General features: G+C 31.7%; 1 protein-coding gene, 1 non-coding gene and 2 pseudogenes across 4 annotated transcripts; 3 read left to right on the plus strand and 1 right to left on the minus strand.

Moving 5' to 3' along the window:
- Positions 1-2,461: 2,461 nt before the first annotated feature.
- LOC145626103 (small nucleolar RNA snoR114) lies at positions 2,462-2,548 on the plus strand. Its single transcript, XR_014110968.1, has one exon. It is a non-coding gene; the product is annotated as a small nucleolar RNA snoR114 (small nucleolar RNA).
- A 4,839-nt stretch (positions 2,549-7,387) lies between these two features.
- Positions 7,388-7,472, plus strand: LOC145625565 (small nucleolar RNA snoR114; annotated as a pseudogene).
- A 414-nt stretch (positions 7,473-7,886) lies between these two features.
- On the minus strand, positions 7,887-9,867 carry LOC145610272 (G-type lectin S-receptor-like serine/threonine-protein kinase SD2-5; annotated as a pseudogene). The gene is made up of 2 exons (XR_014106260.1): positions 9,306-9,867; positions 7,887-8,938 (listed from the first exon to the last, which is right to left on the minus strand). The product of XR_014106260.1 is annotated as a G-type lectin S-receptor-like serine/threonine-protein kinase SD2-5 (transcript).
- A 2,983-nt stretch (positions 9,868-12,850) lies between these two features.
- LOC145610279 (DNA N(6)-methyladenine demethylase ALKBH1D-like) lies at positions 12,851-16,424 on the plus strand. 2 transcript variants are annotated; one of them, XM_081665599.1, is made up of 4 exons: positions 12,851-12,988; positions 13,898-14,638; positions 15,250-15,594; positions 16,055-16,424. In XM_081665599.1, exons 1-4 carry the CDS (start codon positions 12,920-12,922, stop codon positions 16,328-16,330), a joined length of 1,431 nt encoding a protein of 476 aa, XP_081521725.1. In that variant the 5' UTR covers positions 12,851-12,919; the 3' UTR covers positions 16,331-16,424. The 2 variants fall into 2 exon arrangements, with proteins under 2 accessions (XP_081521725.1, XP_081521733.1); XM_081665607.1 differs by having other exon boundaries at positions 12,866-12,988; positions 13,901-14,638.
- The last annotated feature ends 6,617 nt before the right edge of the window (positions 16,425-23,041 follow it).

The raw sequence follows: 23,041 nt of genomic DNA on the forward strand, positions 1-23,041 counted from the left end.
TTTAATTAATTTAAACTTAAAAATCTCATTCGCCAATTTTGCTTACATGGCATTTAAATTATTTAATTCTAAAAGAAATTTTATTTAATTGGCTACTACTAAGATTTATAATCCTATATAACGCACTGAGAAAATTAGATCCTACGTGGCTCTCTAAAAACTCGGGAAAAAACTCCCCTTTATATATAATATATATATATATATATATATATATATATATATATATATATATATATATATATATATATATATATATATATATATATATATATATAGATTTTATATTTTTAGACAAGCTTAATGGACCTAATTAAAAAAAATAAAAATTAAAAAAAAAAAAAAAAAAAAAAAACTTATTTTGTGTGTAGTGTCTAGTGCTTAGCGATATGATCAATATAGAGAGATCAAAGTTAGGCCTTCTAGAAAATTTGATGAATGCATGCATGATTCGGTCTTTATATTCTCTTTCAAAGTAGAATAGTATATTTTTCTACTGAACAATTGTGAACCCGTATTATAAATGGCTAAATAAAATTCGGATAGGTTTAGATAAATCTATAGAGAATACTGTATAAGACAAATAGAAGGTTGCATTTTAAAAACTCAAAATTCTGTATTTTATTATTATAAAAGTCGGGCTGTTTTTTTTCATATATGACTATATGAGTCATATGACCACATAGAGTAGTAATTACCATGACATATTATCTCAAATCTTGAATATTGTCCCTCAATACTCCGTTATTTTCATAATTTGAAACGACATTTTGGTGGTCACACAAATTTGCAATGTACAACAATTGGCATCCACATTTTAATAAGAGCTCACACATGTTTTGTGTAGTTGTTTATCAGCTCACCTCAGCATATGTTGTGTTGTGTTTTCTCGCAATCAACTGGCTAGTCCATTAACAAATAATAGCCCAATCTACTTTACATCTAGTGGTCCAGTATTATAGCACATTACATAGCCCATTTATTTATCCAATTGCCAATTGGGCCTAACAATTTCTGTTTTTCTTAGCGGTCGTTTTACAAAATTAACTAGCTACTTCATGCTAGGTTTTTTTTTTTTTGTTTTTTTTTTTTTGGACAAAGTACTTCATGCTAGCTAAATAAACTTTTACACAAACAATCTAAATCAAACTAGGTGATATAACAAGCTAATAACTCCTGTCCAAAAAACAAAGTAAAATAAATGAATAATGTTTGAAATTGTACACTATTTACACACATTCATTTGATTGTCTTTTTTGTTATTCCTTTGCTAAGAAATATACATAATCTTGTTAGATTCGTATCAATATTTTTAGTTTTTTTTTTAGAAAGACTCAAGACTCTCAACATATACAAATATACTTTACATATATAAACCCAAACTATTATAAGATACAATAAACATAATTAGATATTACGGAGTATTAGATTTGAGATATGCATTAGCAAGATGTCTAAACTTCCAATGTTGCAATTAAGAACATAGGCACTATTCATGATGGTCTTGGAATATATTCGACCCATTTTGTTGGAGAATTTAAATGACTTAGCCTTAGCTCGGTTCCTAGCTTTGTGGAATGATTTCTGGATATTTTAGTTTTGTATGTGTGATTTCTTGAAAAATGTGTCGATTTGGGTACTTGGGTTGGAGTGTGAAATTATTGTGTCTGTTTTTTCAGATCATATTAAGTCGGATTGTTCAGTCAGATCGATTTTTAACACCTCTAAGACTCTAAGTAGCATACATTCAATTGTCCCACATTTACGTTATATCACTAACAAAAACACGTTTATATTCAATAATACACATCCTTTGTATTAGCTATTGAGCTATGATGCATATTGCGCTTGTGTAGATGGAAGGGTCCACTACTACGTTTCTCTGAATCACAGATGACAAACCGGCGTGTCTGAGCATTGAAATTTTTTTTATGTTAAACTTCACAAGAATAATGATGTGTTTTTTTTTTTTTAATTTTTTTGGATATGAATATAAAGAATAACATACGTTTAGAATTATATGTCCTCCCAATATAAGAATTAAATAAAATAATTTGGATACAAGCATACAACATTTGTTACTCGATATTATATTAGTTATTCAACAGTAATACAAAGTATATATTGTTGAATACATATAATAATCTTTTATGATCCCTTCGTTTCTAAATAATTATCAGTTTGATTGACATGCTTGTCAATGTATAACTTTGATGTTTTATACGAAGTACGTATACTATTGTACGAAGTATATATATTTTACTTTGCAACATGATAAGAAATAAAGGTTCGACCAATTAATGAGAAGAAAAAAAAAAATCACTTACTTTCAATCTATATTCTAACTTAAGTAGTTGAAACTTGCTTGAAAGGTAGCACATGTTGATACAATTGAATAATCCCACATCGACTGTCTTGACGATAAAACATTACTATAAATAATCTAGTGTACAACTTATCAAATGAGCCGTGAGGAAAGCTGCGCCATAGTGGATGGAGGGTCCTCCACGTTTGTCTGAATTGATGATTAATTATAGGCGCTTTTGAGCTCACTTTTTTTGGTTTTTTTTTTATAATAACACCCATTTGGATGTTCACCCTCGTCTAATACCACCTTTTACCTTTATCACAAAAATTCACTTTACTTGTCAAATTAAGTTTTACAAACTTTCAGCTCATTAGAAGAAACGTGTCATCTAATTTAGAACGGAATAAGTATGATTTAATAAAATTAAATTATATTAGTACTATTTTATAAGTGTATTAATCATTATTTAGTTATATATTATAGTGACTAACGCGCGCGATGCACGTATATAGTTAGCCATGTTCTAGAATCTCTTTTAATTTGGTTTTTTTGGTTTTTTTTTTTTTATAATAACACCCATTTGGATGTTCACCCTCGTCTAATACCACCTTTTACCTTTATCACAAAAATTCACTTTACTTGTCAAATTAAGTTTTACAAACTTTCAACTCATTAGAAGAAACGTGTCATCTAATTTAGAACGGAATAAGTATGATTTAATAAAATTAAATTATATTAGTACTATTTTATAACTGTATTACTCATTATTTAGGTATATACTATAGTGACTAACGCGCGCGATGCATGCATATAGTTAGCCATGTTCTAGAATCTCTTTTAATTTGGTTTTATGTTATACTTTAGTTTTAAGGGGAAATGGAAACTAATAATCTCACCTTTGCCACTTCTACTCAAAAAAATCCCACCTTTTCGAATTCCCGAAATAATCCCACCTTTGACCCCCATCTTCTCAAAATGAGCCTTTTACCAGTTTGTGAAATTGACAACTTATTTTAGAAGGTGACTTGCCACGTGTCACCTTCTGATTGTTACAATTTTAAATTTTGCAAATTAAAAAAAAAAAAATTACTCCCCACCACCGTCCACCACATCAGACACCACTTCACCACCCCTCCCCTTTCCCCAACTCCTTTTCCCAGTTTCGTGGGTGAGATCGAGGTTTGTGGGTGGTCGGGGTTTGTGGGCGGCGATATCTCAAGGTGGTTTGGGTTTCGTGGGTTGGTCGGGATTCCGGGGTTGGTGGGTTTCGTGGGTTGGTTGGGATTTCGGGGTTGGTGGGTTTCGTGGGTGAGATCGGCGGGGGTGGTTGATGTTTTGTGGGTGGTCGGGTTTCGTGGCTGGTGGGACTTTGTGGTGGCTGGGATTCGTGGTGGCTGGGGTTCGTGGGTTTCGTGGGTGAGATCGGCGGGGGTGGTTTGGGTTTCGTGGGTGGTGGGACTTTGTGGTGGCTGGAATTCGTGGGCGGTGGTATTTTGGGGTGCCTGGGGTGGTTGGTGACTTGGTGTTAGGGGGGTTTTGTGGGGGTGGTTAGTGTTAGGGGGGTTTTGTGGGGGGTGGATGGCGGTGGTCGGGGTTAGGAGAGAGAAAGAAGGTGGTGGGGTTAGGTGGTGATGTGGTGGTGCTTATAGAAGGGTGGTGGTGGTTATGGTGGATAGCTAAGGTGGGAGATGAGCGATTGAAAAAAAAAAATTAAAAAAGTTAACCTGTTAAACAAGTTGTGGGTTAAAAGACTTATTTTGAGAAGATGAGGGTCAAAGGTGGGATTATTTTGGGAATTCGAAAAGGTGGGATTATTTTGAGCAGAAGTGGAAAAGGTGGGATTATTAGTTTCCATTTTCCCTAGTTTTAAAGGTTATAATTATCCGAGCACTTTTTATAAGAGTTATCTCAAACTTTTTAAAAGTTATGAAAGAACAAAAAAAAAAAAAAAAAAAAAAAAAAAAACACTACGATGGTAAAAACATAAGGGAAAAAAAGAAAAGAAAAATGTCACACATGTGATTTGCATTCATAAATGGAGGTATAAATGTAAATAGACATTTTAAGAGATACAATTGACATAACACTATTAATAAGCATTTAGTTAAATTTTTGACAAGACGCACAACCCATAAATGAGGGAGGAAAATAAAACTCTCATTGAAATTAATTGTCTAATTTCCTGTTGAAACTTGAAAGGTTGCAAATGAGTGAGTGAGTGACACAACTCACACAAGAATTTTATCCCACATCGCCTTTCTTTTAGCTAAATAACTTCTTTAAATAAATACGAGTAGGCATTAACTTCTTGTTGCTTCGTCAAGTGAATCCCAAGTTAGAAGCTAAGCTTGAACAAAAATTATTGTTTTACTTAAATTAAGTACTATTTCGTAATTGCTTATGTGGGTTAAATTACCTTTCGTAATTGCTTTCATATTATCAAAGCCTTGAATTGGCCTATTACTCGTTGGCTCAAGTGGGGATCGGAAGCCATTTAGGCTTCTTATCAAAAGCAACAAATACACAAACTTTGTACAATCAATAGTACAATTTTTATTGTTTTTTTTGCAACGTTTTGAGTCTTTTGACCAAATTAAACGTTTAAAAATTTTGTTCATTGAGATCAAAATGAACACTTTAAAATGGAAGAATAACATCCCAAAATCTAGGATCAATTACACTTTTATGTTATGAAGAACAATTGAACTTTATTGATTGAAATTTTATTGTAACTAATTAAAATTCCTCCATACTATTGATCTAATTTAATATATTTTTTTTATTTTTTACAAAAATTTTATTGTATTAGGTTGTTTCAAAAGATTATATAGGCGTAAATAATTTTGCTTTATTGAAGTACTTGTATTATTTTTTCCTCAATTGAAGTTTATTGATTGAAATTTTATTGTAACTAATTAAAATGATACACTTCCTCCATACTTTTGATCTAATTTGGTAAAAGTTAATTATAAGCGCTCCTGAGCTCATTTTTTTTTATTTTTTTATAAATATTATTGTATTAGGTCGTTTCAAAAGATTATATAGGCGTAGATAATTTTGCTTTATTGAAGTACTTGTATTATTTTTTTTCCACAATTGAAGTTTATTGTTTGAAATTTCATTGTAACAAATTACTCCGTAAAATGATACACTTATTATTGTATTAGGTGTGGTGAAGGGTGTACTAGACGAGGTAAGCATCCAACTAGGCGATGAATTTAGCTTTGTACTTAGCTTGATGAGGTGTGGAGAAAATGAATTTTGTACCCATCGTGGGTGATGAAATACTAATTGGGGTAAGGATGAAAATGGAGATATCAACATATGCAAATACAGATAGGGTAGAGATGAAGATGGAGGGACTAACATCCGCATCTAACCCACACCATGCCCTAACAATCTAACATCTTCTCCTAGCATCCTTAATTTGAAACTTTCCATACGTTTGTAAAATATCAAAATTAATTAAATTATCTCAACTTTTATTGAATAAAATAAATATACAATCAAACACTCAATATTTTGTAAGATATAAGTAGAAGAGAGGCACATCCCATAAATGAGGGAGGAAATTAAATAAAATTTTCATTAAAATAAATTGTTAGATTGTCAAAATCCAATTGGTCATAAACATAGTAAAGTGTTGCTATTGGCAATTCCCTGTAGCATCTAATTTCTGGCTGAAATAATTGAAATTTAAAAGGTTACACATATACTATATTTTTTTTTAACGGTAAGATACGAGGGATGCCCCTCCTATAACATGAGGGTGGGGTGAGGATCGAACCTAGGTCACACTTAGAGGAGATGGAGGGGTTAACCATCCATCTAATCCTTAATCCTCTTGATGAAAGGTTGCATATGACTGGACATAAGTTACCAACTCTGAATCAGATGATATCTTTAGAAGCATCTGAACTCATTGAAGTAATATTCAAGGAGTGAATTTTTGTTTGATGTCAAAAGTAATTAATTATCTGAGTTAAGTGTACTGGCACAAAAAAAAAAAAAAAAAAAAAAAAAGTGATAGATTTTGGATATAAAAACATTTTTAACTATGCATATTTTCAACGATTTAATGTACTTTCATTATTTATATTATTAAATATGATTGAGATATTAAGCCCTATTTCTTCACCATATTTTTGTTGAAACAAAATAAATTTCATTTTACTAAAGTGAAATTAATTTACTTAACAGAAATTATTTTTATTAAATTGAAACTATTAAACTGGATTATAATTTATGTTTGCTGAGACTATTATATTTATTCTTATAGTTACCGATTTTTACTGATTTAAAATTATTTTTACTAATTTTTTTTTATTGAACTTATAAAACATTATCATTTCAAGGTGAACTGGTGAAGAGAACATAACCTTACTTTTCGTTAGAATTTGACATGTGATATAAGTTGTTAGAAATACTCGTAATAGTTATTTAAATCATATCTGCTATGTCAATAATTTAAGAAGATATATATAATGAATTCTCTGTAACTAAATTGTCATATCTATACTCCTTTGTTTTTAAAATGCATCGGTTTGATTGATAATAAGTTTAAGATGGTTAATTAAGTAGAGTAGCATATTGTGTAAGTGGAGATTTTTGGAAGATTAAAATTTAAGATTACAGATAGAGGTTAATAATTTATTAAAGATTAAAGAATGTGAGAGGAGAGAGATAATAATTTTTTAAAAAAATAATGAGATCGAGTGGGGACTATATGAGGATAAAGATATGCGGAGTAATTAAAATTTAAGTAGATGTTTGAAAAAGGAAGTGATGAATATAAATAATAATAAAAAAATGAGCGATTTAGAAAAGTGATGCACTTGAAAACTGAAGTTGTATTTGAAATGTATCTTGATGAATTAATTTGATACATTAGAGGTATTTGAAACAAATTCTTATATGAATTTTATTATCACATTGATAATGTAGCATCTACTATTTGACAGAATTAGTTATAACTTGAAACGGAGCATATGAGAGATGCAAGTAATACAACTAATAAATCCCACATTGCCTCTCCTAATGATAAACTACTTCTTTAAGTAGTTTGTTGAACAACCTTATTATGAGCTGTGAGGATAGCTGCGCCAAAGTGGAAGGAGGGTCCTCCACTATTCTCTGATTGGTGATGTGTTTAGGTGTTTCTGAGCTTTTTATGATATTACTTATTGAGACGAATAAAAAAATATCATACATAGTGTAAAAGTCAAAGCGGGTCAAGTAATAAATAACGGAGGAAGTATCAAGGAAAGGAATCAGACATGTTCATTCACTTTGACTATTAACCCCAACCAAACGGTCCCTTATAGTTTTAAGTCCTATTCCATAGTTGCTTGTATGAGTCAAATTATCGTTTATACGAGTATTAATCAAAGCCTTAAATCGGCCTATTACTCAATGAATCAAGTGCGGAAGCAACTTAGGCTTCCAAACAAAAGCAACAAGTATGTACACAAACTTTTTACAACCAATAGTAATTTTTATTTTTGCAATGTTTTGACCCAATTAAACTATCAAAAATTTGTTCATTGAATCAAAATGAACACTTTAAAATGAAAGAATAACATCCCAAAATCTAGGATCACTTACACTTTTATGTTATGAAGAACAATTTCCATCACTCAACCTCTTTTTCCTTTTCCAAACCAAGAAATACCCTAGACCTCCAAGTACCAAAAACAAAACCATTCCATCACCAACAAGTATCAAAACCAAAACCCATTTCTTCAAACCACTCTTCTTATGCTTCCCAAATCTTCCCTTAGGAACCTTAACCATGTAACTCAACCCGCTTCCTCGATTAACCTGTCTAACCCCTCTAACCACATCTAAGAACATGCATTCCCTAGTACGCGATGAGTACAATGCAGCTGCACAAGTGCACTCATTTAAACAAGAATTCGCGCATCTAGTTTTGCTACTATTACTCATTGAAGTAGCATTTTTTAGTAAACTATCAGCATCTTTTAACTCAAGCATGATCCATACCTCATCTTTGCCACACTGATTTCCTGTAATAAACTCTTCATTGCATTCGTCGATTGAACTATCTTGCTCCCTTGCTAGCATTCTAATACACGAACAAGTCCTAGAAAATGTGCAAATTCCATAGGCAGAGCAAGCCAGGGGAAGATCACAAGTAGTATTTAGGACTTGAAATGATGCCTCTAACTTGTCCTTGTAGGGTGAGTAGTAGTAAAGACCGAGGTTTCCAGTGTCATTATCCAAGGCTAGAAATCGCGCTGCATCTTGGTAAGGTGCAAAGATTTGAGAGAAGTTTCGGTATTTGTCATCAAAGAACTCCAACCCTCTTGAAGCTAACTCGATGTAGGTGATGTTTCTGCTTTCGGAAGGTTGGAATTCCCAATAGGAATACTTGTAGCTGTTGCTGTTATTGTTACTGCCTGAATTCAGGTAGAGTGCAACCTTGTCATGGTGAATTTCAAATGAAAAGAACGAACTCGAAGATTTGTTAGTAGGAAATGAGGTTAAGTGAGTAGCTACACTTAGTCTCTGCCCCAAGAGTAAGATGTTTGTTGGAAAATTGAATGTTTGCCACTTTATGTTTTCTTGAGCATCTACTAGGACTAAATTTCCACTGTCAAGCAACTGCAATTTCTGCAACCAACACAACATAAAAATAATTTCAGGATTCGGTCTAGTTCAAAGGCTACAAATAAAACAGAACATGACTTTCTAACTGGAAATATACAGACTTGACAAAACTGACTCATACCTGATTACCCAATCCAAATCACAAAACTCAAACTCGAGCCATACCCAATAGTTTATTGACTATAACCTCGAATATGACCTATCTAGATTAAATCGACCCATCCATAGATTGGGTTGCATCCTCTACACCTAATTTTGCATATTGCATATTAATGTACAAATAAATTTGATATCGAGTAATCCAATACTAACAATCTAGTCGATCTTAACTCTAAACAATTCAAATTACACGAGTATAAGTATTAGTTACCTGCACACCTTGTCCAGAAGTCCCAGTACGTCAACCAACATCATCATTAAGCCCTTTCAACCGAAGATCACCCATTTTCGTGAACTCGAGCACACAACTATCAGATGTATAAAACTTAGAAACATGCCCTGAACTCCAAACCATAACACTGCCTAGGAAGACTTGTAACGAGCACACGTACCGGCCATCCATAGCCTCAACGCTCACCGCGGTCCTGAAATTGAGCGGCATTTGATCAGTTTCCATCAAGTAAGCCCTCCCATTGAAATCTTCACTATAATCACTAGGAATTGCTAAGGTGAACGTATAACCAACTGAAACATTGTTGGACTTACAACATCCTAATATTATCAACATAAAAAATACCAAAATTATGTAACATAATGTATAGAATAATTTCATTTGTTATACTGTTATGTAGTATTTTTATGAATTTTAGTAGAAACATTTGAATGTTTTTTTTCTAGATAGATTGTTGAGGTTGGTGGGTACGTATTTTGGGGTCAAAAAATAACTAAAAGTTTGTTACTTTTTATTTATTTCAATTTATATTTTTAAAAAGTTTTTGTCTGGTTTTGTCTAGTAATATAATTTTGCTAGTGTACAGTTTATGTGTTTATTAATGATGTTTGTCGTACCAAAAAGAGGTTACTTTTAGCTATGGTGGGAGGCATTATCAATAGGGAGATCTTGTTGTGCTGCATATGGTAATCACAGAAGCCACTCGGCCAGCTAATTTGTCGATTTTTTTTAATGAACGGGTAAAAATTACTTTATGATACAACGGGATATTGTAGTCAACAACTTTAATCTCTCTAAATTACAATGTATAATACAGAATAGTCGTTTTCATAAAGGATTGATTATAACGTCCTCGTGTTATATTATTTGTTACATTTTGATACAATTTTAGTTTTATTAGTTAAAAAAATTATATATATATATAAAAAAAAAAATTTAAAAAAAAAATTCAAGTTATAAATTAATCAATAATATGAATTAAGACAAATTTAACAAGATTCAACACGATTAACATGTCATAATCATTTTTAAAACATTCTTGAAACATTACATACTCGTACTAAACAACTAAACAATGCAGAATTAGTACAACATGATTTTCATTTTAACATAAGAACTATGGAGTAGATTAATTATGTGTGTGATTTTCATGCATATTTTGGGATGATTGGAAATTGGGACCCAAAATCTTGTAAATTTGTGGAGTGTTATCAAGTGTGGGCTTCTTCAAAGTATATGAATTGATGGGCATGGATATATAATGGAGTACTTTTTGTTTATTAGTGACCATGGATTATGACATATGTCTTACGCCAAAGTGACGTATAACATACTAATAACATACTCGTACTGTATCAATTTAACTGTACAAAGTCTATAGAAAGTACTTAGAAATTGATTCTTAGAAATTGATTTTGGCACACCTTTTATTGATCTGAGAAGAGTATAGAAAATTGTAATCTCACATAGGGGTGTGCCAAAATCAATTAAGGGTGTGCCAAAATTATTTCCCTTCTTAGTTCCTTGTTTTATTCTAAGGTTACATTTGGGTTTTATCGTTAGTTTTAAGAAAAATACTTTCCAAATGAGTAAAATGAGAATAGTTGTCTTGGAATTATGTAAACATTTTAATAAATGAGAATAGTTGCATTAGAAATAAATAATATGAGGCTAAATATGTTAAAATATTATTGGGAGTAGATATGTAACTAAAGGAAAAAAAAATGTCCAAAAAAAATATAACCATAGAAAAGAAACGGATGGTTACTAGGTCGTGTTCGGAATTAACGGTGACGGATAACTTTTAGTGGTTGAGTAGCAGATAACTGGAAAAATAGCGAGTATATGCCAATTAGTTGTGAGTAAAAGTTAGTTGTTAAAGTAATGTTGATAGTACGAGTGCTTGACAAAAATTATGGTTCTACTAAAATATGTTAAAATCCATACATATTGTTTAATCAAGTAACTAAATTTTAACACATTATCCGTACCTTTGAAACACTACTATTTTTAACGTTTTAGATTAGCACAAAGTCTTATATGTGGCTGACCACACCGTGTGACAGAGGTTACTTCGTTAGTGTAATAGGGGTTACTTGGCCAGTGTTAAAGAGTTATTTCGTCAATGCTTTAGGATTACTCAGTTAGTGTTATAGGGGTTACTCAATTAGTATTATACAGGTTACTTGGTCAGTTTTATATAAGTTACTTTGTTCTTTTATAAGTGGTCACACGATATGGTTAGGCCACACACAAGACGGGCTGTTAGATTATATATCTAAACACTACCTCTACCCTTTACCGCTATCCAATTTCTACCTCAGTCCCTAGTATTGAACAAAGCCTTTAATGTAGCTTGGACCAAACTTTAAAGAGTTAAAATCTCAACATAAGGATTAGGAAAATTTGATAATTACCACCAACTATTGTTGTCAAAATTGAAAATACCACCTCAAGTTTTTTTTTTTTTTAAATTTTACCACCTAGTTTTTTCCAAAAGTTTTCAAATTCCCACCTTTTGTGTAACATGACGTCAGCATGGGCCCACACTTTCGTTTCCCTCTCTCTTCCCTCGATTTCCCTCTTTCTTCCTGCGATTTCCTTCCAAATTCATCTTTAAATTTGATTTTAAATACAAAAATTTCGCAAATTAGGTTATAATTGCTACAATCTAACCTACAATGAACTGAATTAAGTAGTTTAATTAGGGTTTGGGTAATCAATTTGTGGGTTTTTGCTCAATTCAAAAAATTAGGGTTTATGAGTTGATTAATTGGACAATTAAACATGTAATTGGGAAAAAAAACATAATTTAAACATGTAATTGGGGCGAAAACACTAACATTGTAGTGGTGATTAATGAATTCATAAACCCTAATTTTACATGTAATTGGGGCAAAAACACTAACATTTTATGAATTACATGTTTAATTGCCCATTTAAATTATGTTTTTACCCCAATTACATGTTTAATTGTCCAGTTGTTCATCCAATTAATGAATTCATAAACCCTAATTTTTCGAATTCAGCAAAACCCCCAAATTGATTACCCAAACCCTAATTAAACTACTCAATTCGATTCGTTGTAGGTTAGATTGTAGAAATTATAACCTAATTTGCGAAATTTTTGTATTTGAAATCAAATTTGAGAGATGAAATTGAAAGAAGGGAGTAGAAGAATAGGGGAAATCGAGGGAAGAATGAGGGAAAACGAAAGTGTGGGTCCCATGATGACGTCATGCGGAAAAAAGGTGGGAATTTGAAAACTTTTAGAAAAAACTAGGTGGTAAAATTTAAAAAAAAAAACTTGAGGTGGTATTTTCAATTTTGGGAACAATAGTTCGTGGTAATTATCAAATTTTCCTAAGGATTATTATGACTTTATGAGTTCAAATCTTAGCAATTGGATTATAATGAGATAAGTAGCCCAAGTAAAAACATACTGAATACATTAGCAAGGCCCATTTACTTCTACCCAAATTTTTGTGCACTAAAATTCCAAACAAAATTAAAATTCAAGTTTGAACACTTTGAACTCTTTCAAGTACCCCTAAAGTAGTTCTACCATCTTCCCATAAAAACGGCACCGTATTATGCTTCAGCGATTACCTGTCTTCCGTTCCGTACTCGTGTTTCCGTACATGTGTAGAACAATGACCCATGTAAGTAGCTTTCGCTTTTTCGCAAGTCTTTTACTTTAAACTATCTTAATTTTGGTTTAATTTGTTGAATTTATCTTCATGTTCTTGAGTCAATTAATTTCCATTAATTCAAGAATTTCATACTGAATTTGTCATTTGTTGAGATTAAAATTTGCCCCCCAAAAAAACCTATTAGATGGTTTTTGATTGTTTATGATATATCCTAATGTATTTGAGAAATTATACATTTATTAATAGACATTTATTTTTGTAAGTATAAAAATTAGTTCAAATTGACACATTTTCTATCAAATTAAGGCAAATTAGCTTATAATTTGATTGAAACTTTTGATGAAATAATTGGGTTGGGTGTCAAATTGATAATAGTATGCATTGGGTTGAGAAATTGTTAATGCTTAAAGTCTTAAAGGAGCTTCTACTTTCTTGGAGATCAACACTTTGTTCCATCGAAACTACTATGTTAAATTTACAACCGGTTGAATGGTACAATCAAGGCCATTTTTTGCCCATTTGCTCACAAGTTATTATTGTACACGAACATGAGCAAAGAAATAATCTTTATAGTACCATGCACGAGGTACAACTGTAACGAGGTGAAATTGATAATATTAGCAGTGGTCAAACATCAATAATGCTGATTGACACGTGGTTGTGTGCATTCCTAAATCAATATGGAGTATTGGATACCATAGTTTTTAAAAAATGATATTGCTTATGTGCAACACTAAGAATGATATTTTCATCAAGTACTTGTAATAATGTAATTTGCTTATGTAATGAACACATACTAGTAATTAAGTATCCATATCTCAGTCTTTCAGTAAGAAATTCTCCCCTAAGTCATTAAAATTCGATTATATTGAGAACATGGCAAACACCAAACACTTCGATTATATTGACGATTTTTAGCAGGTTGAGTTGAATACAAGCAATGACACTTCTATTGGCAATCAAGAAGCCCCTGTCAGCAGAAAAATAGTTCAAAGGGGAATTTCAAGTTTCGGTAAAGCTGCCGTTTTGAAACATCTGGGTCTAGGTACCAGCCAGCAGCGGCGCCCTAATGCCTCGGCTATGGCTACAAATAACATCACAAGTGGTTCCTTACCTGGAACTAACGACCAGCCTTCTGTTACGACTGTGACTCGACAGGCTAGACCTTCTAGTTCGGAGATGTCAGTTTCTTGTTCAGAGCAACCTCAGCACCCTCCTGTTAGAGATATTGATCGTGAAAATACATGTTCTTTGCCATCTGTGAGTTCTGGTTGTGATGGCTCAGGAGAGGGATCCGTGAAAGAAAGTAATTATTCGCATGATGTAGACTGCTCACTCGTATTGGAGGAACACTCTTTGCCGAAAAGTTTTGGAAAGCGTGAGCAACCACAGTCCAAGAGGCCAAAATCCATCAAACATAGTCTGAAAGATGGTGGTAGTACTAGGAATAAATACTCCAAGAACATGAGTTGTGGCCCTGCTGAAATATTCGACATCTGCCAGCCTCAAGTCAATGATTCTATGTTTCTGAGACAGCCTCAAGACTTTTTCGATGAAGCAGAAGAGCCTGAGATGGATAAGCTAGATGAGGAGCCTAGGGAAAGAGTGCTGCGGCCTGGGATGGTCTTGTTGAAGAGTTACATCTCGGATAGTGAACAGGTGATTTACTAGACCTTGTCATACTTGAAAACTTTTTCGAAACCCCTATCTATTTAAGAACCTAAATTTAAGACTGTACTAGCATTCAACACATATATCGTATGGAGTATATGTGTTACAAGTTTACAATATGTCCTTAGGCTTGACTAATTCTGAAATTTTTGTGTTTTAGACCTGAAATGAAGCATCTAAATTTCTATTAAGATTAATTATGTTAGAGTGTTAAGCACAAACAATAAGTCTTAAAGGTGGAGTAAAGATTCAGTAGCTCACTAGCTAAAAACCATATCAAGCGCCATATCAGCTCAGCACTTGAAACTTAATTACATGTTCTACTTTCAAATTCTTCCATATTGTTTATTGGGTACCCCTCATATAGTCATATTATTAGATAAACAACAATTGAAAACCCTGTTAGCTAAGTTTCAAATAAAATCATATGTTACTGTTAAATTATTGAAATCACCAAGTATGCATCTGTTTTCAAGGGACTGAATTATGAATGAATATGATCTAATTTCACCTACAAATCTTGTGCGCGTTTTATTGTTTTGTATGTCCATTTTGGTTCCTTTAACCAGTTTTAACCCTCATTCTGTGTATTGTTCCAGGTTTCTATAGTAAGGAAATGTAGGGAACTTGGAATTGGTCGTGGGGGGTTTTATCAACCTGGTTACAAATATGGAGCAAAACTCCGATTGCATATGATGTGCCTTGGTCTTGATTGGGATCCTCAGACAAGGAAGTATCAGGAAAGAAGACGAATAGATAAGTCTAAGCCACCTCGTATTCCCTCTGAATTCCGTGAGTTGGTTGATAGAGCTATGCTGGATTCACTTGCTCTCATAAGTAAAGATTCTAATATTTCTGATGCTGAAGACATCCTTCCTCAGATGAATCCAGATATTTGCATAGTCAACTTTTACTCTGAGACAGGACGGCTTGGTCTGCATCAGGTATACGTGCAGTTATATACTGGCTCAACTATCAATTTCTTCTGCTAGCATACTCAACATAATTTCTGAACTGTCGCTGCTTGTATTATGATCTCGATGTTGTTATCAATTGCTAACTGGCATGCTGTGCTAACATACAGATTCTGAGATTTAAGCCATTCAATTAATTAACCGGCTACATCTGATTGGGTGTCACTTAAATATACAGAACTTGAAATGAAAGCTTTTTTTAAATTACTTGAAATTGAAATGTCTTGATACATTTTATAGCATGCAGTTAAGATGTAAGGACCCCTTTTTAAAAGGGTGGAGGAACATAGGACTAATCTGTGATAAGTGCTAAGAAAAATGAAGTTGATATGTTCAGCTAAAAGGAACCATTATAGCTTTCTAGATTCTCTTGTTTGGTATTGTTCATCTCAAGTGTGATTTATATATCGTGATCTTTCATTTCTTTCAGGATCGAGATGAGAGTGCAGAGTCTCTCAACAAAGGACTACCAGTAATTTCTTTCTCGGTGGGGGATTCAGCTGAGTTTTTGTATGGAGAAAAAAGGGATCCAAGCAAGGCAGAAACTCTGATATTAGAATCAGGAGATGTCTTGATATTTGGCGGTCAATCAAGGCATGTTTTTCACGGTGTTGCCTCCATCATACCGGATACTGCTCCTCGTTTTTTATTGGAAGAAACCAAGCTTCTCCCTGGCAGGCTTAATCTGACTTTTAGACAATACTGATTGTCCTTCAGATTTGGCTTTTTGGTTGATCACAGTTAACTCCTGTATGTATCAGTGCTCTCTTTCATTAATAAAAATGACTTGCTTTTGTGTATAGCATTGCATTTATACTTAAAAAATTGACTAGTACTCAAACTAAAATAGAAACTAGATAACCTGATTTGTAACTGAAGTGATATTGACCCGAACCAAAAGTTAGGAGGACTATTATTGAATCGATAATTAATTTTTCATCATCAATAGATCTGAATATGACCCGACTCAAATTGACTAAATCCAACTAACACATGTTTACCACTTATAATTGCATTTAAGTAATGTTGAGAAAATTTTCAGTACCAGTAATCATGACCCATAAAAGTTTCAGCCACTATAGCAATCAGATTTTATTTGGGTTTCTTCAAAAACTTAATTTCAAGTCTATGCATAAAAAGTTCAAGTGCTCAATTAATGGCAATAAGAAGGATCAAGTCTAACTTTAGGGACATTCTATTGGGCAAACCAACTTCCTTTAATGTGGGTTTATAATATAAAGGGCAAAGCTAATTTCTTCAATTTGGGCTTATAAAATGTGAAAAGCCACTCTCTTCAATTTGGGCTTACAAAATTGAAAAGCCACTTCCTTTATTACATACATATTTTATTTCTTCCCTCTTTTAATCAAGGTCTTGCACTAGATGAAGTTAAATTCAATAATCATTACTTCCTTAGGATTACATTAGAATTGATTTCCATCACTTAGGTAGCAATTAATTTACTCTATAAAATAGATGAAGTTAAATTTAATAATCATTTTTAGTCATTACTTTCTCCATCTCTTTATAACTTGACCACTCTTCATTTTTAGTCCGTCTTAGCTTGAAAACTTTTTATTACTTTTTGGTAAGATGTACTCTGTAGTCTGTACTTCTTACTAATTATTTGTTACTCCATACCATTTATCTATTACCTATTATTTAAACCAACAATATGACCATTCACACCTCTTCATTAAAAGGCATTGATAATCAAGAATACACGTCATGTGGCACCCCTCTCTTTCACCAAGAAGATGCCACATCACTAAAGAGAATTGAAACTTGTGAAATAAGAAGAATTGAACATGGGTTAAGAAGCCATATCACCTTTGCTATCTTATACGGAGTACTTTTATTTATTTATGCTTGTTAAATATAGTTAATGTATGGCTTGAGCAATTTTTTTTATTATTTTTTTTATACAAATTAATTTCTTCAACTTTTTTTTTTTTTTTTTTTGAAAGAATTAATTTCTTCAACTAAATCTATAATAAAAGTATTTAAGATTATTATAATACAAAAAACTATAATTTGAAGTAAAGAATATATAATGTATAGACCCGAGGCATCGCCCGGGCTAAACACTAGTTATATTTTTAAACTTTGTGTAACAAAAAATGTTCATATTAATGTGAATGTAAGAGTAGTATTTAATATTTATTGATGTGTAGCGAAAATATGTTTATCTATGGGCAAAATTGACATCTTACACATTTAAATATGAGTAATTATATAATTGCAACTACAAGATAAGGGTTCGTTTGGCATTGTTGTGGTTTTCTGTTTTTTGGTTTTTTGTTCTCTAAAAGTATATGATATGAGTCCCATAATGAATCAAAAATTATATAAACTTATTAAAATTATGATAATTATGAAAGCTGACAACAGAAAAGTGGAAACTCCTTTTTCTTGTTTCCTGTTTTTGGTTTTTGGTTTTAAAAAAAACAGAAAACTGAAAACCAAAACTGATGCCAAACAAGCCCTAAGTTAACATTGTTAAAGCTTGTGGAACGACGCTAATGGAGAATCATGAATTCAAAGAGGTTCAATGAAAATTTCAAGAAGCTTAAATGGAGAAATTCAAGCTCAAGGGCAACTTTAATGGAGAAACACGTTACCCCTAACTTTATGGGGTTGAACCTACCCTTTATTTCTCTCTTTTTCTTAATTAGGATTTTTTGTTTAATTTAATGGAATTAATGATGTTGGTGTCCTTAAATATGATTCAACAAGTAATAATGCTAAAATTTAAGCTGTCACCATACTAATGTTCATCAATATTACAATAAGACCACTAGATCAACAAACCCTGTAAATTGAATAGATTAATTGGGGCTCCCTCATCAAATAATGCACTTTAAATATTGTAGTTTTGAGTTGATTTTGTTGATCTCAAACTCAAACTCATGTCTTAGGGCATTTTTACATTTACTGAACTGATTGGAGTTGAACTAAACTGAACTGATTGGATCTGAACTGAACTAAACTAAACTAAACTGAGTTGAAATGAATATTTTATGAGAGAGGAAAATTAGGAGCTGAACTGGACTGATTGAAGCTGAATTGAACTGAACTGAAATTAAGTAAATGTGAACAATCCCTTAATGATCCGATCCATTATTAACTTGCAAATTGTGTTTTACGTTTTCAATGGGGAAATGGAAAACCAATATTTAGTTAACCAAATCACAAGTACAAGTATAATATTAGTTATACTTATATCGTCGCTTGATTGCTTGCCCCATTACGTAATCTTTGAGTTAATTAAATATCAAATTAAAATTACATATTATTATTATGCTTATTAATAAACAATATACATCGTGTTATAGTATTCATTCACATCAATCTATCAATCCACGTATAATTGGCATCATAATAATGTCAAGATAAGATAGCTTCGTATATTATACTATATGTCTTAGCTATTTGGTGGAGTAGCTAGATGTCCATAAAAAACAAAGTAACCAAGCATATTACGATTTTTTGGTATCAAATTTGGACATGTCTAGCAAATAACCATTTTTTTTTCCTTAGAATAATTAGTGAATGTTATACTAAAATTAGTCTATATTCTTTTCAAAATGAATGTATCCTTTTTAACATTAAATCATTCATTGTTCTTGCTTACAATTACTACTCATTAACAAATCTTGTTTGGTGAGGGCCTTCTCATGGTGTCATCAAGTTTAAAGTTGATGGTTCATCATGCAATCATTTATCGACAACTAGTGATGTTGTCATGAGAAATGTTGATGGAATCTGTCTATGTCCTTTGTCACAATTTAACAACCTCATAGTCATTTGGACATAGTTTTATACAAGTAAAAAAAAGTAGAGTGAAAGATGTATGGATGATTGAATGAATGTGACTCAACTTAAATTGAAAAGTTTAAAAGAAAACAGTTTTTGGAACCAAAATTAAAGCAAGTGAATTGGAACAACCATTTATATTATGAAACAAAGTTGAAAGACATTGTATGTTAAGAAGAATTGAACCACATTCTATTAAATCAGAATCTTTCACAGGTTGATCCGACCTAGATTAGTAGGCAAGGAAGAGTAAGGGGCGGGGGATCCTCACCCTTAAAAGTTTTCCTAGTAGCAATTGAACTCCAACCTATTAGAAAATTCATTTTTTTTTATCAATAGGTCAATCAACACTTTATTGGTGGATAGACATTGAGCGTTATCTATTTATTTTGTATTAGCATATTATACAGAATTATATTGAGCCTAAGTCCATATACCCAATCAAAAAGATATTTTCACCTTATTTGGGCCTAATACATTAGAAAAGACCTAAAGTAAGGGTTCGTGCATATCTATAGGGATTAATCGATTATGTGTGATTAGCTAACATGGAATTGGATTGCCTATGCTTTTGGTAAAGGGGCACAAATCAATTTGTTGAGAATAGAAATAACTAATTGCTAATAACTGCAAATAAACAAAGTGAAACAAAAGTTCTACACAAATAATTCACATCAAATTTCACAAATATGGTTAGAAAGGTGGTGAGGTAGATTTAGAAACATCTAATTTTCTCATTTTGAGTTAATGGTATAGATCATGATTCTAGGACTTTAGGTCAAGAAATAAACTAGATCTATCTAACCCCAAATTTATGGACACAACTTTGTGATCTAATCTCTTGGAAGGAATGAAGTATGTACTCGACCACCTTAATTATTCTTAAGTTTTTATGCATGAGCGGCTGTTAGGATCTTACTCGGATAGGGGAGGCTGAATACTAAGGTTAGATAGATCATCCTTCCCTAAAGATTTTGTTTCAATAAATTTAAGTTAATGCATTAAGAAAATGCAATCATACTCATTAAGGAAAGTAACTTTAGCATAAAGCAAGCTAAGCCAACCAAAACAAGGAAGAACAAAACATGCAATTTAAGTTAAGAAACATATATGCACAAGTAGTATCAAACATGATAATTAAATTAAACATTTAAACACATAGGGTTGTTAAGTAAGTGGGCAAAGAGAGTTTGTTATGTACACCCGGGTGCACAGTGTACCTAAAAGTATGTTTGCTTATTTTATTTGTTATTACTCATTTAATCATCAAATGAGTATAAAATATTTTGGGACGCACTATACACCGGGTATAGAAAATTTATTTTAAGCATGTGGGCATACTATGGAGTTCTTATAAGTTGGGAATGTATTCCTCATTCCCATCCATAAGTTAAACACCCTTGTATTATTCTTCTGCTAACAATTAAAAATAACACCACTTGCTTTAATTATATTATAAAATCCATCCACTCTATGATTCTTACCCTATAACTTTCCTACAACTTAGTGTAAGACCTATTGTTGCAATTATTGCAAAATGGAAGGGGTATTACTTTGGCATATTGAAGATAGTTTTCGTAGAAAATACATGTAAGTGTTCTACATTGATAATAAGCTAAAAGAGTTAATTTAGTTCCTTCTTTTGTTATCATATGGTTTTGGGATGAAATCTTCTTGAATTTATAAAATGAACTTCTTTTTTATGATGGGTACAACCTATACCCGTTTCAACTTTCAATATTATCATAACGTTTATTTGTTTTACTTTAATGTTACAATGTTAACCATTAAGCAAGACCTCATTTCACGGATTTGATATTCTAAGCGTACAACAATGTGAGAGTTTGGTATATACGTGTCACTTAATGGATGAAAAGGCACGTAATTCATTAATGGTCTTCATAAACTTGATAGCATCATACTAAGCTATGTACTAAAAGTGGAAAACAGTTTAAATATCAAGCACCAATAAGGAATTTTCCTTTTCATTTTGCATTTTTAACCTTAAGTCCTTAATATTTGCTCTATATTTGTACCAAAAATAATTAATTGCACACATATATATTCCGTCCATATTGAAACATTGTGACTTCTAGCGAAAAGTTGATGGTATGATTTATGTCACTTATTCTATTATGCTGGTTTAATCGTACACGTGGCATGGCTATCTTGATGTCGACATTAAAATGACTCCATTATCCTCAATGAAGTTAAATCCAAATAATAAGGAATAGAAAATTCAATATTTATTTTTGCAACAATTGGGACAGTCATACGAGTATACGACTAGGAAGCTGGATGCCTGGATAAAATACCTCTCATTTTTCATATTGTTGGAATATGATTTGAGACGCGTAGACGTTTGTGGCTGTGTTTTCGTTTTTAGTTTGTTTGTTTTGATTTTGTTGTTTCCTTTGTCAATTAATTGAGGTTTGGCATATAAGTTAATGGATGAATTACTTGTGTTAAACATGGAAGAATTGAATGGTTCAACTTTTTTAAATTTATTTATTAATTTATATTATTATTTATTTATTTTGATGGAAAGCTTATTTTAAGGGTTTTTCAATGACAAGTCATAAGCTTAGTTCCAATAAGAAACGGGAAAGTTATGACTGTTTACTATGACCCGTCTGTGATGACATGAAATGTCAGCTGTATAAATACTCATTTGTGGTTTTTTTTTTTTTATTTTTTTTTTTTATTTTTTTTTTTATCCACAAATAAGTGAAACACATAAAGAGCTAGAGTTATTGTGTTTGTCACCCATTGTGTTTTAGAGTGGAAATTAGTGAGAGATTACTCTTGTAAAGACTAGGGCTGTTTACATTAAATGAACCGAGCTGAACTGAATTGAATAGAGCTAAAATGAATATTCTATAAGAGAAAAAAATTAGGTGCTGAACTAAACTGAATTGAAATGATTGGAGCTGAACTGAATTGAAATTAAGCTGAAGTTAATAGACTCTAATTGAAATCAATGTAAGGGTGGGTGTTATACTTTAAAGTAATTTGCTTATACCTTATAGGATGTTTCCACCTTCCAATTTCTATTGTCTCTTTTAAACTTTTACTATCAAGTGCGAGTATCAACTTAGGGTCTGTAATGTGAACATGCCCTTAATTGTTCTTTGCTGATTAATTTAATTATCAATCATTGGCTCTAACAAACTACTAATTTTTTAATTTTTTTTTCTTATGTTGATACGGAGTATATGATAACCCTCTATTGGAGACTAAGGGCATGTTCCGATTGACTGAACTCAGCTGAATTGAACTGAACTGAACTGAGTTGAACTGAACTGAACTGAGCTGAACTGAACTGAACTGAACTTATTAATTAGTGATTTTTAACTACGGATTAGTGATCTTTGATTATTTATTGATTATTTATTACTATACATATGTGTATATACAAATGTACATATTATTATTATTAATAATAATATTATTATTATTATTATTATTAATTATTGATTATTATTATTATTATTATTATTATTGTTATTATTATTATTATTATTTATTGATGATTATTATTATTATTTATTGATTATTATTATTAGTATTATTATTTCAATTATTATTGTTATTATTATTA

Source organism: Chenopodium album, chromosome 3, assembly GCF_948465745.1.
Source record: "Chenopodium album chromosome 3, dcCheAlbu1.1, whole genome shotgun sequence".
Taxonomy (NCBI): domain Eukaryota; kingdom Viridiplantae; phylum Streptophyta; class Magnoliopsida; order Caryophyllales; family Amaranthaceae; genus Chenopodium; species Chenopodium album.

Coding starts and splice junctions, on each gene's coding strand:
- LOC145610279 (XM_081665599.1), top strand. CDS start 12,920: ATGCTTCAGCGATTACCTGTCTTCCGTTCCGTACTCGTGTTTCCGTAC. Junction 12,989..13,897: donor TGTGTAGAACAATGACCCAT/GTAAGTAGCTTT, acceptor GACGATTTTTAG/CAGGTTGAGTTGAATACAAG. Junction 15,595..16,054: donor GACGGCTTGGTCTGCATCAG/GTATACGTGCAG, acceptor CATTTCTTTCAG/GATCGAGATGAGAGTGCAGA.